At 39.2% G+C, this 24,696-nt stretch overlaps 1 protein-coding gene across 1 annotated transcript in view; it reads right to left on the minus strand.

Moving 5' to 3' along the window:
• RBM20 (RNA binding motif protein 20) overlaps positions 1-24,696 on the minus strand; it is a 206,493-nt gene that overhangs the window by 3,229 nt on the left and 178,568 nt on the right. The window contains exons 8-12 of the mRNA XM_060241688.1: positions 23,576-23,655; positions 21,018-21,700; positions 20,273-20,358; positions 6,315-6,951; positions 1,211-1,330 (exon numbers count right to left, since the gene is read on the minus strand). Of these exons, the coding sequence (XP_060097671.1) occupies positions 1,211-1,330; positions 6,315-6,951; positions 20,273-20,358; positions 21,018-21,700; positions 23,576-23,655 (1,606 nt within the window). The remainder of the gene's footprint in view (positions 1-1,210; positions 1,331-6,314; positions 6,952-20,272; positions 20,359-21,017; positions 21,701-23,575; positions 23,656-24,696) is intronic.

The following is a 24,696-nucleotide window of genomic DNA, read 5'->3' on the forward strand; positions in this document are numbered from 1 at the left end:
TGCAAGCTGAGGTTACTGACAATATCACCATTTTCCTGTCAGCTAAACACAAATACTTAGTTTTGTTTTTGACTCTTTCCTGCCAGTTTTCTACATATTCACACTGTTGCCGAGTTATGATGATTTCCCCATCATACAACACAGCAAAAATCTACCCCTTTATCTGAAATTCTGGTCCTCACTCCATCTGGTCCATCATTACTGGCCTCCATTCCACTTCTCAATATCCTTATCCAGAACAGCTGCCCAAATAATTTAGTACATGTGATGTTAATTCTGTATGCTTGCCTCCTTCTTCCACATGCAACACAAACTCTTTTCACTTTTAAACTTGCCACAGCCTCCAAATTCTTTCTGTTCCAATTTTTCCATAAAGTGACCTGTGACCTCCAGACCTACAACTTTCAATTGCCTTAATGTTCTCTTAAACAATTCTGCCTATTCTCCCTTCCTACCCCCCCCCCCCATGGCTAGAACATTCCAGAACAACCAGGCCCATTCCCTAATTCCTTTAGGCCTACTTACCACCAATGGCTTACCATCCTGAAGGCGTGATGAAAAAAATAAAGAGAAAATTCTATTAACCAGTATGACTCTCCTCTCATCAGTGGCAATGGTAGGAAAAATACCATCCTACAACTCTTTAGAATCTTCATAAACTGACCTCAGACTGTCCACAAAGCAAAATCCTAACTCTCATCAGTTGTATTGTGTGTATGTGTAAAAGTGTAATGAATTTGCAATTTATGGTAACCCCAGCAAAGGGCTTTCAAGGCAAATGAGAAGCAGCAGTGGCTTGCCATTGTCTTCCTTTGCAGGGTATTCCTTGGTGGTCTTCCTTCCCAGCAACAATTCTGCTTAGCTTTTGCGATCTGATGAGATTGGGCTATACTATGCCACCTTCCCTCCTCCCTCAGTTGTACTAACACAATCCAATTCCCATTCCACAGCACAGTTTTTCCCAAAAAGTTACACCTTATCTCAGTTATGTTGCTGTGTCTATTACTTAGACCGCATCAACTTTTTGATATCCCTGTAACCAGGTACCCATAATTTTCCAGTCTTGACAGATCCTGTGACAGTTACCTTAGTTTTTATGTAGCAAATATAGTTCTGATGAACTAGTAAGCCCTCTAAGTATTCTGAAAGAGATACTGTACTACTAGACAAGTTATTGCAAAAAGGCTGGGTCTCTTGTAATTATACATACCTAGTGGGATGCTAAGCTCTGTAAATACATCTTCTTGTTCCCATGATGGTGAAAAATGTGTTCTTTTTGATTCTGCCTCTGGGAAGTCAGGAGTTTTCACTTCCTGATACCTACAATTTGCTTTGGAAGCAAAGGAACATACTGAATTCAAGTAGTGTTAGTGACATGAAGGAATAATCCTAACTGTTTTCTAGATGAGGTTGTTATCATACTTATTACTATTTGTCTGTGAAAAAATTCCTTATCTTTGTCTCATAGAGATTCAGGTGGGTATCAAGACATTCCTTTCACTTTTGAACATGCTCTTTACCTCCTCTGAACTGAGTACCTTGAAAATTGTTTCTCACAATTTCACCACAAGGTGGCATCTATGAACATTCCTATCTAGACCTGCATCGTATGGAAAGCCTGTAATACTGAAAAAATAGCAACAAATATGCATATGCACAAATATATGAATAATGAACATTGTTAACACCATATGAATTAAGGACTAAATATGCACATCCAGTTTTTACATTTTAAAAAATCCCACAGATTGGCCAACACATTATTATCTAGAAATTTTATATCTCTTTAGATATGAACCAGGACATTTTGAAAGTAAGGGGGCTGTTTTGGGGGGACACACTGAAATATATGCAATTGGGGCTCTTTTTCTAGCAGGAGTTCCTCTGCATATTTGGCCACACCTCCCTGATGTAGCCAATCCTCTTGGAGCTTACAGTAGGCCTTATAGTAACAGCCCTCTAAGCTCTTGGAGGATTGGCTACATCAGGGGGACATGGCCTAATATGCAGAGGAGCTCCTGCTAGAAAAAGAGCCCTGTAAACCTAAACCCAATCTGCTCATGTAGCAACATGAATGCATTATGTATAATTTAGTTAACTCATATACATTGTGGTAACTGGCATACACATGTGGAATAATTAAAAACCCTTCATTTTATAACGATATCGACTGCTGAGCCGCTAGGAACGAAGAACCGCCATCTATAATATTATCTAAACTGGCAGAACCAGCGGCAGAACAGTTTTATTGCTGCCAGATATATATAATGTAACTTAAACTATGTATTTTAACTTAACTAACTGGTTTTTATATGTTTAACTTTAATTGTTAAATTCAATGTTTTATCTATTTATGTTAATGTTGAATTGTTGTTAGCCGCCCTGAGCCGCCTAGGCGGGGAGGGTGGGATATAAATAAAAATTTATTATTATTATTATTATTATTATTATTATTCATTTTCTACAAGCAAAATTGCAAAGATGCCCAATACTAAAGTAAGAAACACCTACAAACAGCAGCTCTATGTCTATGTGTGTGTGTTTGTATATATTTACATTTTTATAGGAGGTTTTTTTTTAGTTTTCAAAATATTCCAGTATTTCTATGGGGGGGGGGAAGGAAATCAAAGTCCTCAGACTTCTTATGCTATACATCTGAGTGAATAAAACCTTATATTAAAAAAATTACTTGCCCATACATAATATAGAGAATGTATTTTTCAAAGGAAGTATTTTCAGTGCTTCCCACAAATTTTCCAAGTTTTTCCATTGGAAAAACTGCATGCTATATGTTTTGTAAGAGTAAAACTATCATTTAAAAGTATTCTACAAATTTTTCATTTTTTAGTAAAATTCATAGGACCTTCTTGGGAGTGTGCTCCCAAACTTCCCATCTTTTCCCATCAGAAAAACTGTGTGTGTGTGTGGGGGGGGGGGATGTCTTTTCACAAAAAAGTGGACCATGTCTCTGGATTTTTTCCAAGCCACATTTCTTTTAATGCCTGCATCATGATTGTGTATTTTCGTGAAGAAACTTGAAATATATAGAAATGAGCGGTTTTGTGTGTATTTGTTTATCCAGAAATACAAATGGGTGAATCCTTCATCTATTACTTAAAAAAAATCTCCCTAACATCTGCAGAAAATTCAAAAGACACTAATAATACTAAATAGGGGTCAACAAGGCTGCTAACTGGTTTTCGCTGTGAAAACAACTCTAGAGGTTGACGTTCCATCTGCAGATATGGATACCCAAAACAATAAGATGAACATTAGTACATAGGAGACACTGGGACAACAGTTGAAGGCTGTGAAGATATGGACAAATATTCAGATGGACATCACAGTTATGGGAGAACATATGGGATATGAGCACTTTATCATAGGTGAATCAGTTTAAAGACCTTTCCAGTCCTGAAAAGTTTCAGTATTAGCCTTTCACATTACTTTGTCCTTTATTGGAAGACTGGAAAAGTAGTCAAACTTTAGAGGATGATAACCTGAACAATGAACAAGGGAAATATTTTAATAATGTTTAAAAGGTGGAATTATCTAGTGGAGATGTTGCACATACACATGTCAGGAATTTGTTTTGTATTTACTGTCTTGTTTTATCTTAAGACCATCAGTCAAAGAAACTAACAAATAAAAGGAAAGAATGTTATGAAAGCACTGTTTGGCCCAGCAGAATCTCTTTTAACATTGACATTACTCCCAAACAAGGCATTGTGAGAAAACTTCCAAGGAACACCAGAAGAACCAAGGAATGTCTCTGTTTTTATTTTTCTAAGGAGCACACTCCTAATTATAGTTTAATGAGTAACTTGTACGTATCCTTTATGTAGCTCTGTGATGTGTGATGCCAATATATATGTGTGTACTGATGTCACCCCAGAGTCGGAAACAACTGGTGCTTGCACAGGGGATTACCTTTACCTTTTACCTGTTATGGTGAGTTGTGACTGGCCAGTCAACTGATATGCCACATGCAGGAAGAACCAAGATGCACCATGCCACTGATGTCTGTGGCAAAATCAATATAGTCTCTCATTTTCTTGCTTCTTTCTTTTCTTCCCACCAACCAGCCCACCTATTATCTATCCTTTGTCTTCATCTTTTCTTCCCCCTGGCAGCCTCTTCCCAGGAGAACTATGGCCCAGTTGCATAGAGCTGGCCTCTAGGATCAAATGCATGGTGAGAAACCTGCAAAGACTTGTGAGGCACCTGACTTTACCCTATATTCATCTCCCCTCACTATTTCCTCCTTCCTCTTTCCTGGCAACCCCCACATCCTCCCCTTTCCCTGCTTCCTTCTTTCTTTCCCACCAACCAACCTACCTTTTATCTGTCTCTCATCTTTAGCTATGTTTATTTACTTCATTACACCCCATCTTTCTTCTCAATAGTGACCCAAAGCAGCTTACATCATTCTTCTGTCCTCCTTTTTATCCTCATAACAATTCTGTGAGGTAAGTTAGGCTGAGAATGTGTAACTAGCCCAAGATGAGCTTCAACAGTAGACTGGCAATCCAAATAGGGGAGGGACGGTGGCTCAGTGGTAGAGCATCTGCTTGGTAAGCAGAAGGTCCCAGGTTCAATCCCTGGCATCTCCACAAAAGGGTCCAGGCAAATAGATGTGAAAAACCTCGAGACCCTGGAGAGCCGCTGCCAGTCTGAGTAGACAATACTGACTTTGATGGACCAAGGGTCTGATTCAGTATAAGGCAGCTTCATATGTCAATATGTCCATAAACCTGGGTCTCCCAGATCCTAGTCTGAAAGTCTTAACCATTACACTGCACTGGCTTTTGTGGGGTGGCTGCTGTTGAACAGTAGCAAGCAGCTAGGTTTAGGTGAGTCATGCAAGTTGGATGGTAGAAAGTCTCCTGATAGTTACTGGTGAGCCTGCCCCCACTGCATTCTGCCTTGAAGGCCAAAACAGCTCTGGAAAAGGCCTTCCCCACTTTTTCTTGCTTTTCACTGGCAGAAACCAAAGGTTGAAGGGGGGCAGGGGTTGCCTAGTACCCCCCACAATGGCCACTAAGAGGCATTCCTTTCTTAAAATTATAGATACTGCATCTATTATGGAGGGTAATAATAATAATAATAATAATAATATTTTATTTTTATATCCCGCCCTCCCCGCCAGGCGGGCTCAGGGCGGCTAACAGACATGGGAGTCCCATGATTCACATAAAACAACATAACAGACATGGGAGTCCCATGATTCGCATAAAACAACATAACAATTTAGATATCACTTACAAATAAGTTATTTAAAATAGATAAAACATATAAAATAGGTGCTAAAGTGCTGTAAACATGATGTACACAAGATGGCTGGGTATCTGCTCGTTCGTTAATCAGGTTCTATCGCGAAAGCCAACTGAAAAAGAAATGTTTTGCAAGCCCTGCGGAATTGGTTCAGGTCCCGCAGGGCTCGCACCATTTCTGGAAGGTCGTTCCACCAACGAGGGGCTATCACCGAGAAGGCCTGCTCCCTAGTAGCCTTCAACCTAACTTCTCTTGGCCCAGGGATTGTTAGTAAGTTCTGAGAACTAGACCTCAGTGCTCTCTGGGGCACATATGGGGAGAGGCGGTCCTTTAGGTAGGCAGGTCCTCGGCCATATAGGCAGGTCCTCGGCCATAAAGGTTTACATTGGGTAAACCCCCCAATGTATTTTTAAAAAAGATTTTAGATGTTTCTGCAAATATGGGCCTTTCCTCGTCTATTCATGCCTCCAGTCTCTGGATTTAAGCCCACAGATTTGGCCTTCTTAAGAATTTGATATATTGATGAAACATGGTATATACAACTATGCACTAACATGAAATTCTGCACTAACATGAAAAAGTGAAATCTAACACCCCAGAAAGCAATTTGATGGTAAACAAGGTTTTGAAAAAACATCTGAGGAATATTTTTTATTTTACTCTGCACAAGCAAGAGCCAGACATAAAAGATTTTTTTGATGACCTGTTATTCTCATTAACAATTCTAAGTAATGTAAGCTGAGAAGTCAAACAGTTCAGTTCAACTTGTATGACCCAGAAGTGACCATCATAACAGATGTCTCTTCCAGAAAGCTTACTAGATATATATCTTATTTCCTTGACACTATTTGAATAAGAGCCTTAAATGGCTTAAACTTGGCAGTGCTGGTTTTCCACTTAGTTTTTTAATAAGAAAATTATAATGCTTTGAGCAGTGCTTATTTTTGCTGATAGCATATTAAAAATTAAATATATATATTGCACAGATATAAAACTAAAACAAATCTATTTTAACAAAACAGGGAGTGAAATATAGTTACCCTCAGTCTTTTGATGCTCCTGATTTCCATAGCTTGTTTCCTCTTGAGAGTTTTTGTCCAGCTTTTCCACAGCTTTCTCACTCTCGTTTTCTAGGCATTCCATCTCTTTATGATCATTTATGAATGTGTCACTCTGCTGTAAGAGTTCTTCTTTTGGAGGATCAGAACTTACGCAAGGTTCTTCCAGCTTTAAATGAACGTCAGTGCTTTCATTTATTTTTCGTTTATCATTGTAATCAGAATCGCTAAGAGGTCTGCCTTCATGCAATTCAGCTGGCTTCTGCTCAGTGTCCAGATTTAGATTTGATGCTTTAGTAACTACATCATCACCCTTTAAGTCACTGAGAATCCCTGGAGTTTCCTCTGCTGACCCAAAGTTTGCTTCCATCACATTAGATTTCTCTTCACATTTATTCAATAAGCTGGGCTCAACTGTCATCTCCACTGTAGCTAAGGGACCAGGTTCTGAGCATTCTTGGTGTTTGGACTCAACTGTGACTATTTCTTCTAGTTCAGTTATATCAGGTTCCATTATAAGGTCATCTTCTCCCACTTCATCTACCGTTACTAGCTCTTCCATATTAGTTGGATACCATGTCTCAGCTTCCATCTCACTTCCACTCTCCCAGCCCTGTTCCTGAAACAAAGATGTAAATCCCACTGAAAATATGTCAATAAATGGATGTAATCAATACAACCCCCCCCCCCTTTTCATCAATCACTCTATTATTTACAATGCTAAATTTACCAGCATTGCCCAGAAGGCAAACTCTTTGCCCCTTCACCACCATACCCACAAGTCTTTGGGTGAATGCATATTTTACTCCCACCTATACAGACTGATGCCTCCAACTGTTCTTGTCATCCTTAGGTTCCACCTTTTCCATCAGCCTACTTCAAACTGTTGGAAGTCAGCTGTGCTAGAGGGCTTCTGCTTCTCTGCCTGCTGCCTAGGACAGCTCCATAGCTTGAGAAGAAGACAGGTCTCACCAGGCATGGAGGCTATCACCATGGTGTTCCCAATGGGATGAGATTTGGTTGCTGCAGATTCCTCTGTGTAGAGGGTGGGGCAAAGCAAAAAGCCTGAATATCTAGGACATTTGATTAACTGGTAACCCCATTCTCTGAGTACTGGATAACAAAGCTTTTGATGTATTTGGAAGGGACACATAAACAATTCTTTTTTTACTGAATTATGCTATAATCCTACTAAAGGATTTTCACACACAATTTTCACACACACAAATTTGTTCAGAAGTACAGCACTAGTATAGCATGATTGCTCTTACTAGTAACTCTTATTTACTGAGTATCTTCTGAGCAGGCACACATGGAAACTGTGCATAAGCAGGCCTGCCAATCAGTAGATTTTATAACAAAAAAGCCTCCAAGAGGTGCTGTGAGCCAGAACAAACTTGGCTCCGCCCATGAACAACATGGTCCCATGCAGCAGTGCCCCTACCTCATACACCACCAAAGAGCATGCAGCAGGGCAGAAGTGGGAGTATGTGTACCTGCACAGAAGATATTTGATAAAAACAGTTACAGGTAAGAATCCTGTTTTCATTGCCAATCTTCTGTGCAATCCCACATGAAGATTCTAGCAAGCTACAACTAGGTGATGAGGCATGTTTACTTACTGAAATAAAGACTGAACCACTGCATTCCCCAGTTGGGCTTCTCACCTATGTAAATATCCAAGGCACTATGTCAAATGAAAGTGTCCTTTGACAACCAGGTGGCTGCTCGGCAAATTTCAGAAAGTGGTACTCCATTGCAGAAAGCAGGAGGAGAACAAGATATTGGATTTATATCCTGCCCTATACTCATAGTCACAGAGCGGTCACAATCTCCTTTTACCTCCCCCCCACCCCCAACAGACACCTTGTGAGGTATCTGGGGCTGAGAGAGGTCTTGCAGCAACTGCCCTTTCAAGGACAACTCCTATGAGAGCTATGGCTGACCCAAGAAAGAAGAAGATGACTGCAGATTTATATCCCACCCTTCTCTCTGAATCAGACTCAGAGCGGTTTACAATCTTCTATATCTTCTCCCCCCACAACAGACACCCTGTGAGGTGGGTGGGGATGAGAGGGCTCTCACAACAGCTGCCCTTTCAAGGACAACTCCTGCGATAGCTATGGCTAACCCAAGGCCATTCCAGCAGCTGCAAGTGGGGGAGTGGGGAATCAAACCCGGTTCTCCCAGAATGTGCATGAACTCTGAAAGGAAATGGAGTCTTTGCTGAATCATAACAATGCCTGACAGTAGACATGATCCACCTAGACATAAAAACATAAGAACACAAGAGAAGCCATGTTGGATCAGGCCAATGACCCATCCAGTCCAACACTCTGTGTCACACAGTGGCCAATATATGTGTGCGATATATATATTAACAAATTAACATTTGTTAAAATATTAACAAATTAACATATAATATTTTTGCTGTTTTTCAGCAGCAAAAATATGTGTATATATACACATACACACACACACCCCTACATACATATAAACACATATATACACACACACACACTGTGGCTAATAGAAACTGATGGACCTCTGCTCCATATTTTTATCCAATCCCCTCTTAAAAGCTGGCTATGCTTGTAGCCGCCACCACCTCCTGTGACAGTGAATTCCACGTTAATCACCCTTTGGGTGAAGAAGTACTTCTTTTTATCCATTTTAGCCTGTCTGCTCAGCAATTTCATTGAATGCCCACGAGTTCTTGTATTGTGAGAAAGGGAGAAAAGTACTTCTTTCTCTACTTTCTCCATCCCATGCATAATCTTGTAAACCTCTATCATGTCACCCCACAGTTGACGTTTCTCCAAGCTAAAGAGCCCCAAGCGTTTTAACCTTTCTTCATAGGGAAAGTGTTCCAAACCTTTAATCATTCTAGTTGCCCTTTTCTGGACTTTTTCCAATGCTATAATATCCTTTTTGAGGTGTGGTGACCAGAACTGTATACAGTATTCCAAATGGGACCGCACCATCGATTTATACAGGGGCATTATGATACTGGCTGATTTATTTTCAATTCCCTTCCTAATAATTCCCAGCATGGCTTGGGCTTTTTTATTGCAATTGCACACTGTCTCAACATTTTCAGTGAGTTATCTACCACCACCCAGACAAAGTCTGAGAGGATGTCCTCTTCCCCTTGTTAGGTCCTGAGAAACCTATAAATAAGGAACCATCTCTGCAATCCACTTCAGATAAAAAAGCAATGCCCACCTAACAACCAAAGAATGTAGCTGCTTCTCAGCCTCCAACTCTGAGAAGGAGAAAAAATGGTTAAGATTATCTCCTGAGAGAGATGGAACTTAGAAAGTACCTTGGAAACACAAGGCTGGGTGGGAGTACTATCCATTCAGGGAAAAAATTAAAAAATGCAAGATCAACCCATACTGAAATCAATTCACTGACCCATCAGGCAGATGTCACTGCCACCAGAAAATATACCTTCGCTGATAGATGAGCCAGAGACCAGGTTGCCAGTGGCTCAAAGGATCTGCTGAACAGCTGAGTTAACACTAATGTTAAAGACCACTGAGGGATAACATGGTCCCTGGGAGGGCACATATCAGACAACCATTTAAGAAAGCTCTTTGTCAATGGGTGAGGAAAAAAATCAACCTCCCATCCACAGCAGTGTGAAAACAAGAAATTGCTGCCAAGTGCACCTTTATATAAGAAAATACTAAATCTTTATTCTTTATATATAAAACATATTTAAAAACATATTGCAGTGGAGTGCAAGATAGTGTTATGCCCCTTTCTATACAACAAAGAGTGAATCACTTACATTTAGTATTATAGGATATCTAGGTCAAAGGTTTATGCAAATTTAACAAAATCTTAGAAACCTCCAGGGGAAATTTCAAGCCACTGGAACAATTTCCCAGCTTGAGATGGTCTATGTTGTGGTGAAAAACCTACTTTATACCAATCAGGTCTCTCTGTAGGGGAATATAACAAATATTAACATATAATATGTTATTATATGTTAATATTAACAAAATAACATATGTTTGCTGCTGAAAAATATGGTGGCCAAGTTGTCTGTTCATAGTAAGATAGAATGATTCCATAGAATATCTGCAAAGCTGATAAGGAAATTAAGCACTGCCGTTTGCTCAAGAAAATTAATGAGATATATTTTCTCCATCCTAGATCAGGTGCCTCAGACAAATAAGTCTTCACAATGAGTCCCCCAGCCCACTAGTGAGGCATTGGTGGTAAGTACTATCTTGTACCGAGGTAACCCGAAGGATATTCCCTGTGTTAGATTCATGAGGGGGGGGGGGGCATCCACCAAGTCAAATGGCACAGAACCTGTCTAGGGACAGAAAACGTCTGCCAGAGTGAGTGTGATTCAGGCTTAAAAACTCCTAGAAACCAGAATTGTAATGGTCTCATGTGTAGCTTAGCTAATGGCAACACTGTAGTGGTGGAGGCCAGACAGAGAATATTCTGCACTGATTGAAAACTGTTGGCTAACAACTGGTTCACCATAGCAGTGATGGATTCCATTCTGTCTGAAGGCAGAATGGAACCAAATATATCACAGTGCCTATAAGCTGGACTTTCTGGGAAGGCATTTCCAGTTAACTATGAAACCCAATCGTTGGCACAGCTCCATAATCAGAAAACAATGTTGCCACAATTGTTTACCAGTTTCTGCCACTACCAGCCAATCATCAAGGTGGGGAAATATATTGTACTCTTGAATGTGAAGGTAAACAACCACTGGGGTCATGCACTTCAATAATACTCTGGGAGCAGTTGCCACACTGAAAGGGAGAGCAGTGTATATGAACATAGATTGTCAAGAAGAAGGAGGAACTTGTGATGCTCCCTGTAAATAGAAATGTGGAAATAAGCATCCTTTAGGTTAATGTCTATGAACCATGAATTGAACTTTAGTAAGTGTAAAACTGAAGTCACAGAAACCATACCAAACTTTGAAACCTGAAAAGATAGTTAAATTTCCAGGGTCTAGGATTGACCTGACTCCTCCATCCTTCTTATCCACTATGAACATTCTAGTAAAACACCACAAGTGACTGTGAGCTAGGCACTTCTTCAATGGTTCCCTTCTGTACAAACATATGTATAGCACTTTCAGAACCAACCCAGGTCAGGAGAACAGGTGAAAGGTTTCTAAATCCTAACTTGTAGCCAGTTCCCATTCATCTGAGGTAGTAGTCCTCCAGTTCTCATAGAACTAAGACAGCCTGTGCCTGAACCTGTCTGAGTCTAGTTAGATGAGCTACTGAAGCTGGAAGGCTCTCGAGAGGGAGCAGCCTGACTTGCAGACTTTTGCCTGTTGGCCCCTGTGCTTCTTATATCCTTGCAGAGGTGTGTAAGGTTGAAACAGGATACTGAACTCCAGGAGCACTAGGGTATCTATATTCCCTTTGATAAGGATGCCATGGGTGATGAGAATAGAGTTTCCGCTTCTACTGCGTTATTTCAGACGGAGGGTCTCTCAAAGACTTAGCAGTCTGTTTGTTCATGATTAGAGTCTCATTAGTCTTCAAGGAGAACAAATATGGCCCTTCAAAAGGTAGATCATCCACCTTTTGTCTGGTATTATTAGGGAGGGTAGTAAATCTCAGCCAGGCATGTCTTCTTAATGCAATAGCACTTGTCATGGCTCAAGCAGCTGCTGCAGCTGAATGCCTGCTCACGCTGATCTGTTGCTTCAATAAACAGCTTCCAGCTGTAGCGCCTTGGCCAATGACTTCTTGTCACCTGGGAGAAGTTCCACAAAGGACAACATATGTTCCCTCCCCCTCTCCAAAGCTGATAACCAGCCATCATGACCTCATAATTTGTTATTTTAAACCCCAGGAAGGAAGAAGCATAGATCTTTCTGCCCACATCATTGCGCTTGTGACTCTCTTGGTTTATCATTTTTAAAAATTATTATAACAATTGAGATAGGGATACAGAAAAGAAAAAAGGAAGGGGGGGAGTTATAAACATCACATTTATCTGTTATTTGTGCATCATAAGGACAAATAACATCAGAGTAAGCAGGGCTTTTTTTGAGCAGGAATGCAGTTTTGGCTGGCTTGGTGCCAGGTGGTGTGGCCTAATATGCAAATGCTGTCCTGCTGAGCTTTTTCTACAAAAAGCCCTATGTGATGTCATGGGGTGTGGCCTAATATGCAAATGAGTTCCTGCAGGCCTTTTTCTACAAAGAAAGCCCCGAGAGTAAGTATAAAACATAAGCGTTTAAGATATCCAATATTCAACAATTTCTATGCTTGCTACCATTTGTTATCATGTTACTACTTTTAACATTCATTATTTCTATATTCTAATACATCTCAGCATTATCATGGCTTCCATAGTTAAATTCAGATCTGAGAATATTTTTAAAAGAATTTCCAAAAATGTAAAATGATAATGATAAAGTTCACATGTACATCAAAGACAACTTCTGTAATCTTAAATGTATAATTACTTCATAAAGTATAACATTGTTTGAAAAATACCTATATTTATGCCATTATAATATTATCTGTAACAATTCAAATTATATTAATACAAATTATATTAATACATGCTAACTTTATACTAATAACCAAAATAATAACCAATTGAAGTGCTTTTGAAATACCAAAAGCACTTCAATAGCTAATAACTAATACAAATGATTCATTTTTCATCTTTACTTACAGTAAGCATAGCAATTTCCCAATTTTTTTTTCAAATTCTTCTATTTATAATTAGTTAGTCTTCTATTTATAATTAGTTAGTTTGGCCATAATGGCATATTCTGCCATTTTATCTCTCCAGTTTGCATTGTTTGGACACTCCTCGGCTTTTCATTTGGTTGCCCATATTATTCTGGCTGCCGTCAGCATGTAACTGAACAATTTATGAAGTATTCTTTCAGTTTTATCTGGTAAAATTCCCAATAGCATAGTGTCTGGTTTCATTTCAAAACTGATTTTTTAAAACTTTCTGAATCCCTGCATATATATCTTTCCAGAATTTCTTGCCTTTTTGTATATGGTAAAAAGTACCTTCTGCCTCTTTGCACTTTCAGCAAAATCCAATATAGGCCTTGTCCATATTTTAAATATCTTTAGGAGTTTGTTGTTGTTTAGTCGCACAGTCGAGTCCGACTCTTTGCGACCTCATGGACAAAGTCACGCCAGGCCCTCCTGTCTTCCACCATCCTCCAAAGCCTGCTCAAATTTGTGTTTGTTACATCAGTAACGCTGTCCAGCCATCTCATCTTTTGCCGTCCCCTTCTTCTTTTGCCTTCTGTCTTTCCCAGCATCAGGATTTATGTACCATCAAAAGAACATCTTATACCAGTTATCTCTCAGTGTTTGGCTAGCAGTGAATTTTATAAATCTCATCTATAAGTTTTCTCATTGTTGAGATGTTATTTCTCATCCAAGATTTTGAGTCCATTTCAGCATACACATTTTAATTTGTTCAGCTTCAGTATCATATTAAAGTAAACGTTTGTAAATTTGTCCTAGTAGATGGCCCTTCCACTGAGTAATTATTTATCAAAAGCAATTAAATCTGTTATTGGTCCTCTATAGGCATGAACAGTTTCTTTTAGTCTTGAAGTTAGTTGAAGATATACCAGCCATTGTATTTTCTCTCCTACTTCTTTTACTGTTTGCCACCTTTAGGTTATAAAATCATCAATTTTTCTCTCATATTTATCATAGAATGCATCTATCTGCGACATGACTGGTGAAGTCAGTGGACTAATCCTTATTTTCAGAGAATCCCAGACCTTAAGTCTCTAATTGCATGAGGTTTCTTTTGGATTCACGTCCTTTTCTTTACCCAAAGATGATTGTGCAGTTTCTTCTATCTGGTCTGAATTTTCTAATTTCAGTAATCTATCATTTGGGTTTGTAATCCAGTCTGAATCCAGACTAAGCATGCTGCTTGGTAGTATAGTACCCCTAAGCCTCCTCTCTTTTTTTTAAATCTTGCAACACTGGTTCTTGGCTTCTTACCATTTCATATGAATGTATTTATTTTCTTTTGCCTGTCTTTTATATAATGACAATGACTAGTATAATCTGGAATAGGAAGCTTATTTTTGGCAGTTCATTCATTTTAATTGCAGAAATTCTTCCCAACCAAGATCATTTTAGTTTTGACCATCTCTCCATATCTTTGAATAATATTTCACTCTGCCCAGTTTACGGAGCCCCGTGGTGAGAGTGGTAAAGCTGCAGTACTGAGGTCTGAACTCTCTGCTCACGACCTGAGTTCGATTTCAGCAGAAGCTGGATTCAGGTAGCTGGCTCAAGGTTGACTCAGCCTTCCATCTTTCCAAGATCGGTAAAATAAGTACCTAGCTTGCTGGGGTGGAGGGAAGTGTAGATGACTGGGGAAGGCAATGGCAAACCACCCCATAAAAAAGTCTGCCGTGAAAACATCGTGATGCGACGTCACCCCAGAGTAAAAAATGACTGGTGCTTGCACAGGGGACCTTTCCTTTCCGTTTCCTGCCCAGTTATATTTATACTTAGATATTTAACTGGATTTGTGATTAAATCTTATCTTGTAATTTTCTTAATATTTTCTTCTTGTTTTGTTAAAAATTTAGAAATTATTTTTGTTTTTTTCTTGTTTATTTTAAGATCCAGAGGAGGAGCCTAATTCTGTTATCTGTTCTATAACATGTTTAAGATTAGTAATTGTCATAACATCATTCTGATGTTGATTGAAATTGATTAGAAATTGACATAACATCATAATCAGCATAACATTTCAATTTAAATTTCTCTCCATCTACTTTCAATCCTGTCATCTGCTAATGAAAAGAAAAAGGGAATAACAGTTTATATACTAAACCAGTGAATTAACATCACAGAAGAACTAATTGATCCAGAAGGGAAAAATATTGTATGTTGAAAATTAGATTTCCTGAAGGCAAGATCAGTACACTAATTTCACTTTATGCTCCAAACAATGCAAAAGAGAAATATTATGAGAATTTTGAATCAAAATATTACAGTACAAGAAATCTCACAAGCAATAACAAAAATGAAGATAAAGCTCCAGACCTAGATGAGTTAGCAGCAATGTATTACAAACTCTTGCAAGAAGAAATAATGTTGCCACTTCAAAAGGTAATAAAAAAATAAGTGAAGACAAGACACTACGTTAGATATGGCAAGAGGTGCACATAGCCTTGATTTATAACAGAGGTGGCCAAACTTGCTTAATGTAAGAGCCACATAGAACAAACTTCAGATGTTTGAGAGCCACAAGATATGAACAAATATTACACACTTATCTTTATTAAAACTCTTAATACTTTCTTCGGACAGAAAGATAAAATACAAATGTATGCACTTTATAACACAACCATGCTAGAAGGCAAGGGTTTTTTTATATAAAAAAAGCTGGCAGTAACAATCCGCATAAGACCAGAATAGGGAAAGGTTAAGGAATTATTTTTTGGCACCAGTGAGAGAAAGAAACACACATTTACCATAGAAATCACTGACCACTGTTTGCATCATTATGCATCTCTCTTTGCCTTGACCCCAAGGTTACTAAACACAGCTATGAAACTAAGGGGGAACCCTGTGGCACCCTCTTTAATTCCATCTCTCCTTCCTGTGGCTCCCTCAGCTCTTGCACTCTCTTTCCCTGCTCTAGATCTATAGGCGACCTTTGTGGTGGTGGTGAAGACATTGCAAGCCTGCCTATTTCCCTTTCCTTCATCTCTTCACACACAGCAGACCAATGGATCAGTGCTCTGGGAGGCACATAATGTGTGAAAGAGCCACATGTGGCTTCCAAGCTGCAGTTTGGCCACCCCTGATTTATAAGGAGGGCAATGATCCAATGCTACCCCAGTTTCATAGACCAATCTCATTAAATGTAGATTAGAAACTTTTCACATCAATAGTGACAGAAGGTTTACAAAAACGTATAGGAAAAATTATATATCCTGGCCAGACCAGCTTTCTACCTAAGAGGTATATGAAAGACAATGCCTCATTTGCAATTGGCGAAACTGAATTTGTAGAGAAAAAGAGACAGAAAGCTGTATTTTATCTTCCTAGATGCCAAAAGGTATTTGGCAATCTTTCCTGAATTCTACAAAGAGTTTTACAATGTTTTGATTGTGGACCTAAATTTGAAATAGGATATGTGGAATTTATGCCAAACAAAAAGCAAAAGTTTTAATTACTGAAATATTAACAGATGGATTTCAAATTGAAAAGGGAACGAGACAAGGTTGTCCATTACCACCATTATTTTTATCCTTGCAATGGAAATCTTGGCAACTAAAATAAGACAAGATCCCAAATTGCAGCTTTAAACCCTCTTTATCTGAGAGTGCTGAATAGTATGTTTGTTGGCCCCTGGGCTACATTTCTTCCGTTAAAAGTGAAGAAAGTGGCGGGTGAATAGAAAAATAGTTTAAAGGGTCTTTCTTAATGCGATAGAGATGTTCAACTCTGTGGGTGCTGTGAGTGCACCTCTTGGGTGATGTCTGTGGGTACACCTCTTGGGTGATGTCTTCCAAACCCTCAAGAACAGTGAAGACCAACAAGGCCAGGGTATTAGAATATAGCCAAGCCAATATCTTATCCTTCAGCTAATGCTCAAAGGTGATGATCTTGATTTTGACCGATTGGGCCATGTGCATCATCTGATCGCTATACATCTTCAAATCTTCCATATGGGAAGCAGAGGAATGCTTTCCCACCAGTTTGTTTGGGCTCGCTTCAGAAGCTGATCCCTTGGATTTGATAGCCAGATCTATCTTTCCTTTCGTGCCCTTAGAAGCTCATTGATTCACAAATCTCAAGCAACAGAAGACACTTGTTTTCTTTTTATTAATGCAAGGGCAAAAAGGACTGAGACAAATTTTGCAATTGCTAGAGTAATCTTAGAATCCTTATCACTGAGCAAAGGAACCAGTTTCTGGAAGTATGGGAGGGTGATGGATTGAATAAAGGCTTAATATGGTAATCTCTCATAACTTCAAAAAACCTTGTGATTAAATCTTATCAAAACTTCAAAAAAAAGTTGCTTAATGTAAGAGCCACAAAGAATAAACATCAGATGTTTGAGAGCCGCAATACATGAACACCAGATGTTTGAGAACCACAAAAGACAGGCAGGCAAATAGATGTGGGGAGGAAAGGATAGGTGGAAAGAAAGCAACTCCAACCTGCCAGCTGGCTTGGAGAAGTGATTTAAAGAGACAGATGCCTTCTCCAAGCCATCCAACAGGGAAGTGAGGGCTTTGAGAGCTACACAATATGTGTAAAAGAGCCACATGTGGTTTCTGAGCCACAGTTTGGCTACCCCTGCTCTACAGGAATTTCTGTATTGGGAAAAGGCTGACACCTGTTTTTCCTGATAACTGGCTCTTAATAATAAAAAGTTAAGTTGTGGGTAATAAGCTGTTTGTTGTGTCTGTGTTCTGAACTGTAATTTGTGGACTTCACTGTAGAAGCTTTTTGAGACACACAGTGCAGGAGAGAAACATTTAAATAAATAAAATTTCCCCTTCTTGTTGCTTTAATGAGTTCTTGTTGTGAGCCTTTACGTTCTGTACATTTTTGATATTTATCATTTATTTCTTTTATATCATTTAAAGGCCATTTATACATAACTGATGTGAAAATGACATCAAAACATATCGTATTAATTTTAAGGAGAAAAATCAGCATGAAGGAACAGAAAATAGCACGACATAGCTTCAGTTCACAAAAAGAAGAAAAATTGAACAGGTACATCTGAGTCATCATCAGGGATGGAAAATTTGACAGTTTCTCTAGTGTACATGTACTCATGTCCTATCTCCTTATTATATTGTAACTGCTGTGCTGTACTGTCACATTAAGTAACTGCCATCCTAATAAACTATTTGCTGGTACAGTATGTTTAAAGCTGGTCAGTAAACAGTTGAATATTCCTTTCCTATTACAAGGGCTTAAGAACATAAGAGAAGCCACATTGGATCAGGCCAATGGCCCATCCAGTCCAACACTCTGTGTCACACAGTGGCCAAAAAAAAGGAAGTTCACAAGTGGGGCTAGAAGCTCTTTCACTTTGCCCCCGCCAAACACCAAGAATACGGAGCATCACTGCTCCAGACAATTCCAATAATATGCTGTGGTTAATAGCCACTGATGGATCTCTGCTCCATATTTTTATACAAACCCCTCTTGAAGCTGGCTATGCTTGTAGCTGCCACCACCTCCTGTGGCAGTGAATTCCACATGTTAATCACCCTTTGAGTGAAGAAGTACTTCCTTTTATCCGTTCTAACCCTGCTGCTCAGCAATTTCATTGAATGCCCACAAGTTCTTGTATTGTGAGAAAGTACTTCTTTCTCTACTTTCTCCATCCCATGCATAATCTTGTAAACCTCTATCATGTCACCCCACAGTGTTTCTCCAAGCTAAAAAGCCCAAAGCGTTTTAACTTTTCTTCATAGGGAAAATGTTCCAAACCTTTAATCATTCTAGTTGCCCTTCTCTGGACTTTTTCCAATGCTATAATATCCTTTTTGAGGTGCGGTGACCAGAATTGTACAAAGTATTCCAAATGAGACCACACCATCGATTTATACAGGGGCATTATGATACTGGCTGATTTGTTTCAATTCCTTTCCTAATAATTCCCAGCATGGGAATTTATTGCAATCACACACTGTCTAGACAACTCTTTAGCCCTGTCATCTTCATTAGCAGCACTAATTATTCTTCATGAAGTATCATCTTAATGGGGAGTCCACACAGTTCTGAGTCCCATCTTTTGCCCATTATGCTCATAAATTGGCAGAGATGCTAGGGATCATTAGGCAATTAATATTAAAATGTTATCATGTTCAGGATGCTTTCTAGCAGCAGAGCAACCTTTTCTCTGAGAAAAAAACATCTACATCTGTTCAAAGCATAATCTGTGGCACATATTTGCTTTTAACATCCCAGTATAAATATAAAAGCTCAACCTATTTGTCTCTCAGCTGTTGGTCGATTGGGTTTTTTTTTTTTAGTGTCCTCGAAAGGTACTAAGGACAGATACTGTTCTTACTCAGGAGATCAGTTTCTTGCTCTACAGACACTGATAGCGTTCACATCTGATGATCAGCTCATGACACTAAAGATATGATACTGGAAAACTTCCAAGGACATTGGTGTATGTTTCTTCAGAGCTGGAATGGGTGAAGTTATTCAATTAATCTGAAATATTTCAAAGCAAGTTTTGAAACTAATTTTTAAAATGTACTATTTCAATAAAGTTTTCCTTCAAATATCTTTGTTTTGCTTCTGTTCGAAAGTAAAAGGCTGTTCTATTTTTGGATGTGATTTACAAAGCCATCTCATCTTCTCAAGGATGTCTAATTTTTGATTGCCTGTGCCAAGTATTATGTATTCAGTGCAATCTGTGTGTAAAGAGCAACTAAAAAAAGAGTCTCTGAGGATCTGCCCAGAGAAGCAAAGAACAAGATGGAGTAATTTTCTTCAGAAGATGCTTAAAAATGCCCTTTAATAGGAATGTAACATTTCACTGAAAAACACATTCATTGTATTTCTTTCTAGACCTAACTAAATATGTTATTAATTACTTTTAAAACCCTAAACAACTTGAGTTTTGCAGAGCCAATGGAGCACCTTTGTGTTTCTGACAACAGGAAGTTTACTGTAGGCATGGCTTTTTTATTGTGGAATTTCATGACCACAGAAGGTTAACCATCCTTACAAAAAAATCAGCAGTTGGTTTTTTTAAAATGTAAATATAGTGACTTTCAATTTGTGGTCTTCTTGTTGATTTCGTACTACATGTTCAGGCTCTGTGTTACTGATTTGATTCATTTTTAATTATGTTACTTTGACTGTAGGACAGTAATTTTTCAAACAAGCAAACAAAAAATAATTCTATAATAGAGATCATCCTCCATTAATACATAAACTCACTTTCTCTTTTCCTGAGCATTCCATAGGATCTTCTATTTCTTTCACCTGCTTATTTGTGGAAAACACGTTCTCTGTAACACAATCTTCTTTTCCAACCTAAAAGAGAAACTGTCTATCAGTAAAGACAGGTGTAGTAACATAAAAAGGTGAATCCACAGGGCCTTTCTCAGCCATGAGTGAGACTGGCTTCATCTTCTCTTTGCAATTTTGCTGCATTCAGGTACAATGAAAAAACTTCAGTGTTAATGATGCCAGGGAACCAGAGGATCCTTGGGCTAGCAGTCTCCCATCTTCCGCATCCCCTGCTAGAATTGGAACTAGCCACCATTTGTTGTGTAAGTGGAATCAGGTGAAGTGAGTAACTGATTTGTTCTCTTACCTCCAAAACAGAATCTAAACCACAGTTTAATCCTGGCACAATGGTAATTTACAGGCAAAATAACACACACATACACCCCAAAAAGCTGTTGTTTCATCTGACTTGCATTCATAGTAAACTGTGGTTGTTTTTGAATCAGAAAATATTTAATTTCTGTGCCACATTTTTAGAGAAGAGAGAAAGAATGGAAAATTCTTAGAACTTCCTGACTAATTCTCATTCACGTTAGTGATGCCTGAATGAAGCCTCTCATGGAAAGACAGGTATACATACACATGTGCACATGCACACACAGGTCAGAAGACAGACATGAAGTTGCTAATGCACCATTCCTAGTATTCTGTTCCCAACAGCAAACAAAATTACTCATTACCTCAGTCTCAGTTTCTTTTTCTTTCCCCACATCAGCTTTTTGAGCTGCACTTGGTACCTCTTCCTCTAGTTCTTTATTAATTTCCCTGGATTTTTCTCTTGGCCTGAGACAGTCAGGCTTTGCTTCTGGTATTCCTCCCTTTACTGCATCTTCACAGTGAGAATGTTTGTGTTCTCTTGACCTGGCTTCTTCTTTTCTTTTAGACTTTGAAGCTGTATCCACCGTTTGCTTTTGATATTTATCAGATTTTTGCTTACTTGGTTTTCTGTAATAGTTTTCATCTCTGTTCTTATATCCAGGCAAAGGGTGGACTCCTTTTGCACTGGGTGACCCCCCTTGTGGGTATTTTTCTCTGTGCCCCCTGATTATTTCAGCTTGTTCTTCCAAGTCTAGTTTATCTGCATGTCGTATATAATGTTGTTTTCTCTCATGCACCCACGTGTCAGTTCTCTCTCTCTTCTCTTCCCCATTTTCTCTCCAGGGAATTACATCTCTTTCTTCCTCCCGTCTTGAATAAGGAGACTGATCCCATAGCTCTCTTCCATTTCCCCAGTCTGTTCGGTTTGTTGTCAAAGGACTATGGGGTGAACTGCAGGAAGTAAAGCTTGGTGTGCGGGATCTTGGAGAAAGAGAACGGCTTATTGGGCTGCGAGATCGGGGCCTTTCAGGACCATATCTACAGCTGGAAGAAAAACCAGGCTGTGACTTGCAAGCACTTCTTAAATGAGCCAGTTAAGTCTATAAAGTGTCATAAAACATTTGTATTTTTTTCTGTATCATTCTAGAAGAAATAACATGTTTCATAAATGTACGGTCCTTTACAGATTACGTAATATGTAGAGAGAGTGAAAAAGAGTGAGGGAAGTCAGATTGTAGTAGCAATATCAATCACCACCTATCTACATTTGATGGAAGATCAGAACCGACCTTATGTATATATAACTACATGTACATATGCTGTCTTCCAAACACTTATAAGTAATGACCAGAGTCTACCACGGTGATCCTGGTTTCCTATGCACTTTCACTCTCCCAGCCTTATTGCTGAAAAGGTCTTTTGCCAATATTATGACAGAATTGAAATACTTAAAAAACACACTGCTTTGTATCACGTACACAAATTTATGCATTCATAAATGCACAACCAAAAAAGGAGGATCTCTTAGTCTATAGTAAGATCTCATACCTATATATCAGGATAGAAAAAAAATCCTCATATGACTGACCAAGACCAAGCAGATGAAATTCTATACTTGTAGCTATTATGGTTATTATATTAACGCTAAGGTTGATTATCTGTATTTACATAGCCAAACTCTGGTGGTATATATGCGAATGGATGCTATTTGTTCAGATTGTCCACTCTTCTGTTCAACCGTCAACACACCAACTCTCAAAGAATCACTGCAGTGTATAAAATAAGATGCAACTGCTGTGGTCCAAAAGCTTCTATTAGTTCCAGAGGGCCTTTGTTTACAGGCCTGGCGCGTCCGAGTAGGCCAGATAGGTGACCCCCTCTGGGTGCCACCTGGCCTACAAGGGCACTGGGCACCCCCTCCTGCCTCTACCTTCTCCCCGCAGACCGCTGAGCTGCCAGTGCAGCTTCTCCAGTTGTTCTGGGGAAGCTGCAAATAAAAGCAGCTGGCTGGCAAGGCAAGAGGCAGGTCAGAGGGAAGGAGCTTTTGGCTCCTTCCTGCTGCCGCTCCACCTCTTTCCTGCCTTGCCCAACTTCTGTCAGCGACTGGAGCAGCTTCCTCCCACCACTGCAAAGGGAGGGAAGGAGGCTGGAGAAGAACCACCCGGCCCTTCCCAACAGGGGGGGCCAGGCAGCACGGCAGTGGGTGGGTGAAGTCAGGGGGTACCTTGCCTGGGGCGATGTGAGCCTGCTGGCACCCTAGCACTAGCACTGTTTAAAGTTTTCTGCGGCTATTGATATTTTTAACTTATTATTTATTTTATGGTGACATTCCTGAAAAAGTAATTTTGCTTTTGGAATAGCTTTGTTTTTTTCTGATCATATGTTATTTTCTTTTTACTGTGTACTTTAAACCACTCTGGAAATTTGTTTTGGTCAAAGAAATTTAATCAATTTACTAAATAAATGAAAATTAGCAGATGCAGGGAAAGTGGGGCTCAAATCCCCATTCTACCATGAATATTACAGGCCACACTTTAGCGTAATTTACGTCACAAAGTTGTGAAGATAAACAGGGGAGATGTACCTGTGCTGAGCTTCTGGGGTGAGATAAAAATAAATATATAACATATGGGAAAGAATGAAATCATTACTAGTTTATTTACTGTATTGACTGTAGGTCATAAAAATGGAAATTCAAAATGAATTAAAGGTTAACGAAACCTGGTTTTTTGGGATGTTCAATTTCACCTTTGGCTTTCAGCACTAAAAGTGGATTTCAGACTATGAAAGTGAAAATAGAAGCTGTTTGTCTTAGAGCCACAGTAGCATACCTTAAGACAGTTCACAAGAATTAATGCAGCTTACTTCAATCACAAAGACAGGGCAGCAACTGGTAATATTACTCTGACTTACCTGTCTGCCTCCCGCAACATATCCCTTTCCCTCTGTGAGTGGATGTCCTGGATTATTGCTGCTACATTTTTACCTGGTTTCTAAGCCAAATAAAAATACACAAGGTTTATAATCAGAAATATACATCACATTTCAAAGCTATCTAAAATGGAGAAGAGTTAGTTCAGTTGTCATTTGCTTATGGCTAATTTAGGGGAGACTTTGAGGGACTTCTTTTTTCACCACACAGTGGGACAATTTTTAAAACATGTCTCCTGGCTGGGAAGGTGTTCTTTGCTGTGGCTTCAGGGACTGAACCTGCTGCTAGTGCTGAGCTTTCCTGGGGGCACCTGCTTTAGGGGGCCATAACCTTGACATCCCACATCCAAACTTCCCCATACTTGGAGGACTGGTGGAGCAGAACCTGCTGAAGACTTCCTGGGAGTCTGGCATCTTTAGCTCATTGGGGGGGGGGGCTGTTCTTCCACCTCCTGAACCAAATAAACCATGAATTGGTTCAGGAAATCAAATGAACCATGAACCAACACAAACCACCGATTTGGGTAATCAAATGAACCATGAACCAATAAAAACCACCATTTTCCCAGTTCGTACTTCCCACTTCTAGCTGGAAAAGAAAGAGATACTCCAAAGTACTGATTTCACTTTGTAGCCAGCCAAAGTCAATACACACAATTGTTTATGTTATCATTCATGATGTCAATAGCGCAATTATAAAATTATGATCATTAAAAAGAAAACAAAAAGATGAGGTGGCTTTAGTTAGCTGTACATAAAAAGATAGTGCTTAAATAAACACCACTCAGGGTAATTTACAATTGATTAATGAACATATGAGAAGCAGCTGAATTAATGAAGGAGAAGGGAAGCAATATAACTTTTAAAGAGGCATTAGCCCTGGGAAATCTGAAGAGTTCTTTAAACATTCATACTGGACAACTTTGTGCTGAAACTGCATTTTAAGTTTTTAAAAGTTACTACAAGTAAGGTCTGAGACAAGGTGAGAGAACAATGTAGAAAAAATATTGCAGCATAATGACAATAACATCTCCTGGACCAGTGAATCTTCTGGACCTCTTCAACCAACAGACCTCACTCATCAAATGAACTGTGGAGCCCCA

The sequence above is a fragment of the Heteronotia binoei genome, chromosome 6 (genome assembly GCF_032191835.1).
Source record: "Heteronotia binoei isolate CCM8104 ecotype False Entrance Well chromosome 6, APGP_CSIRO_Hbin_v1, whole genome shotgun sequence".
NCBI lineage: Eukaryota > Metazoa > Chordata > Lepidosauria > Squamata > Gekkonidae > Heteronotia > Heteronotia binoei.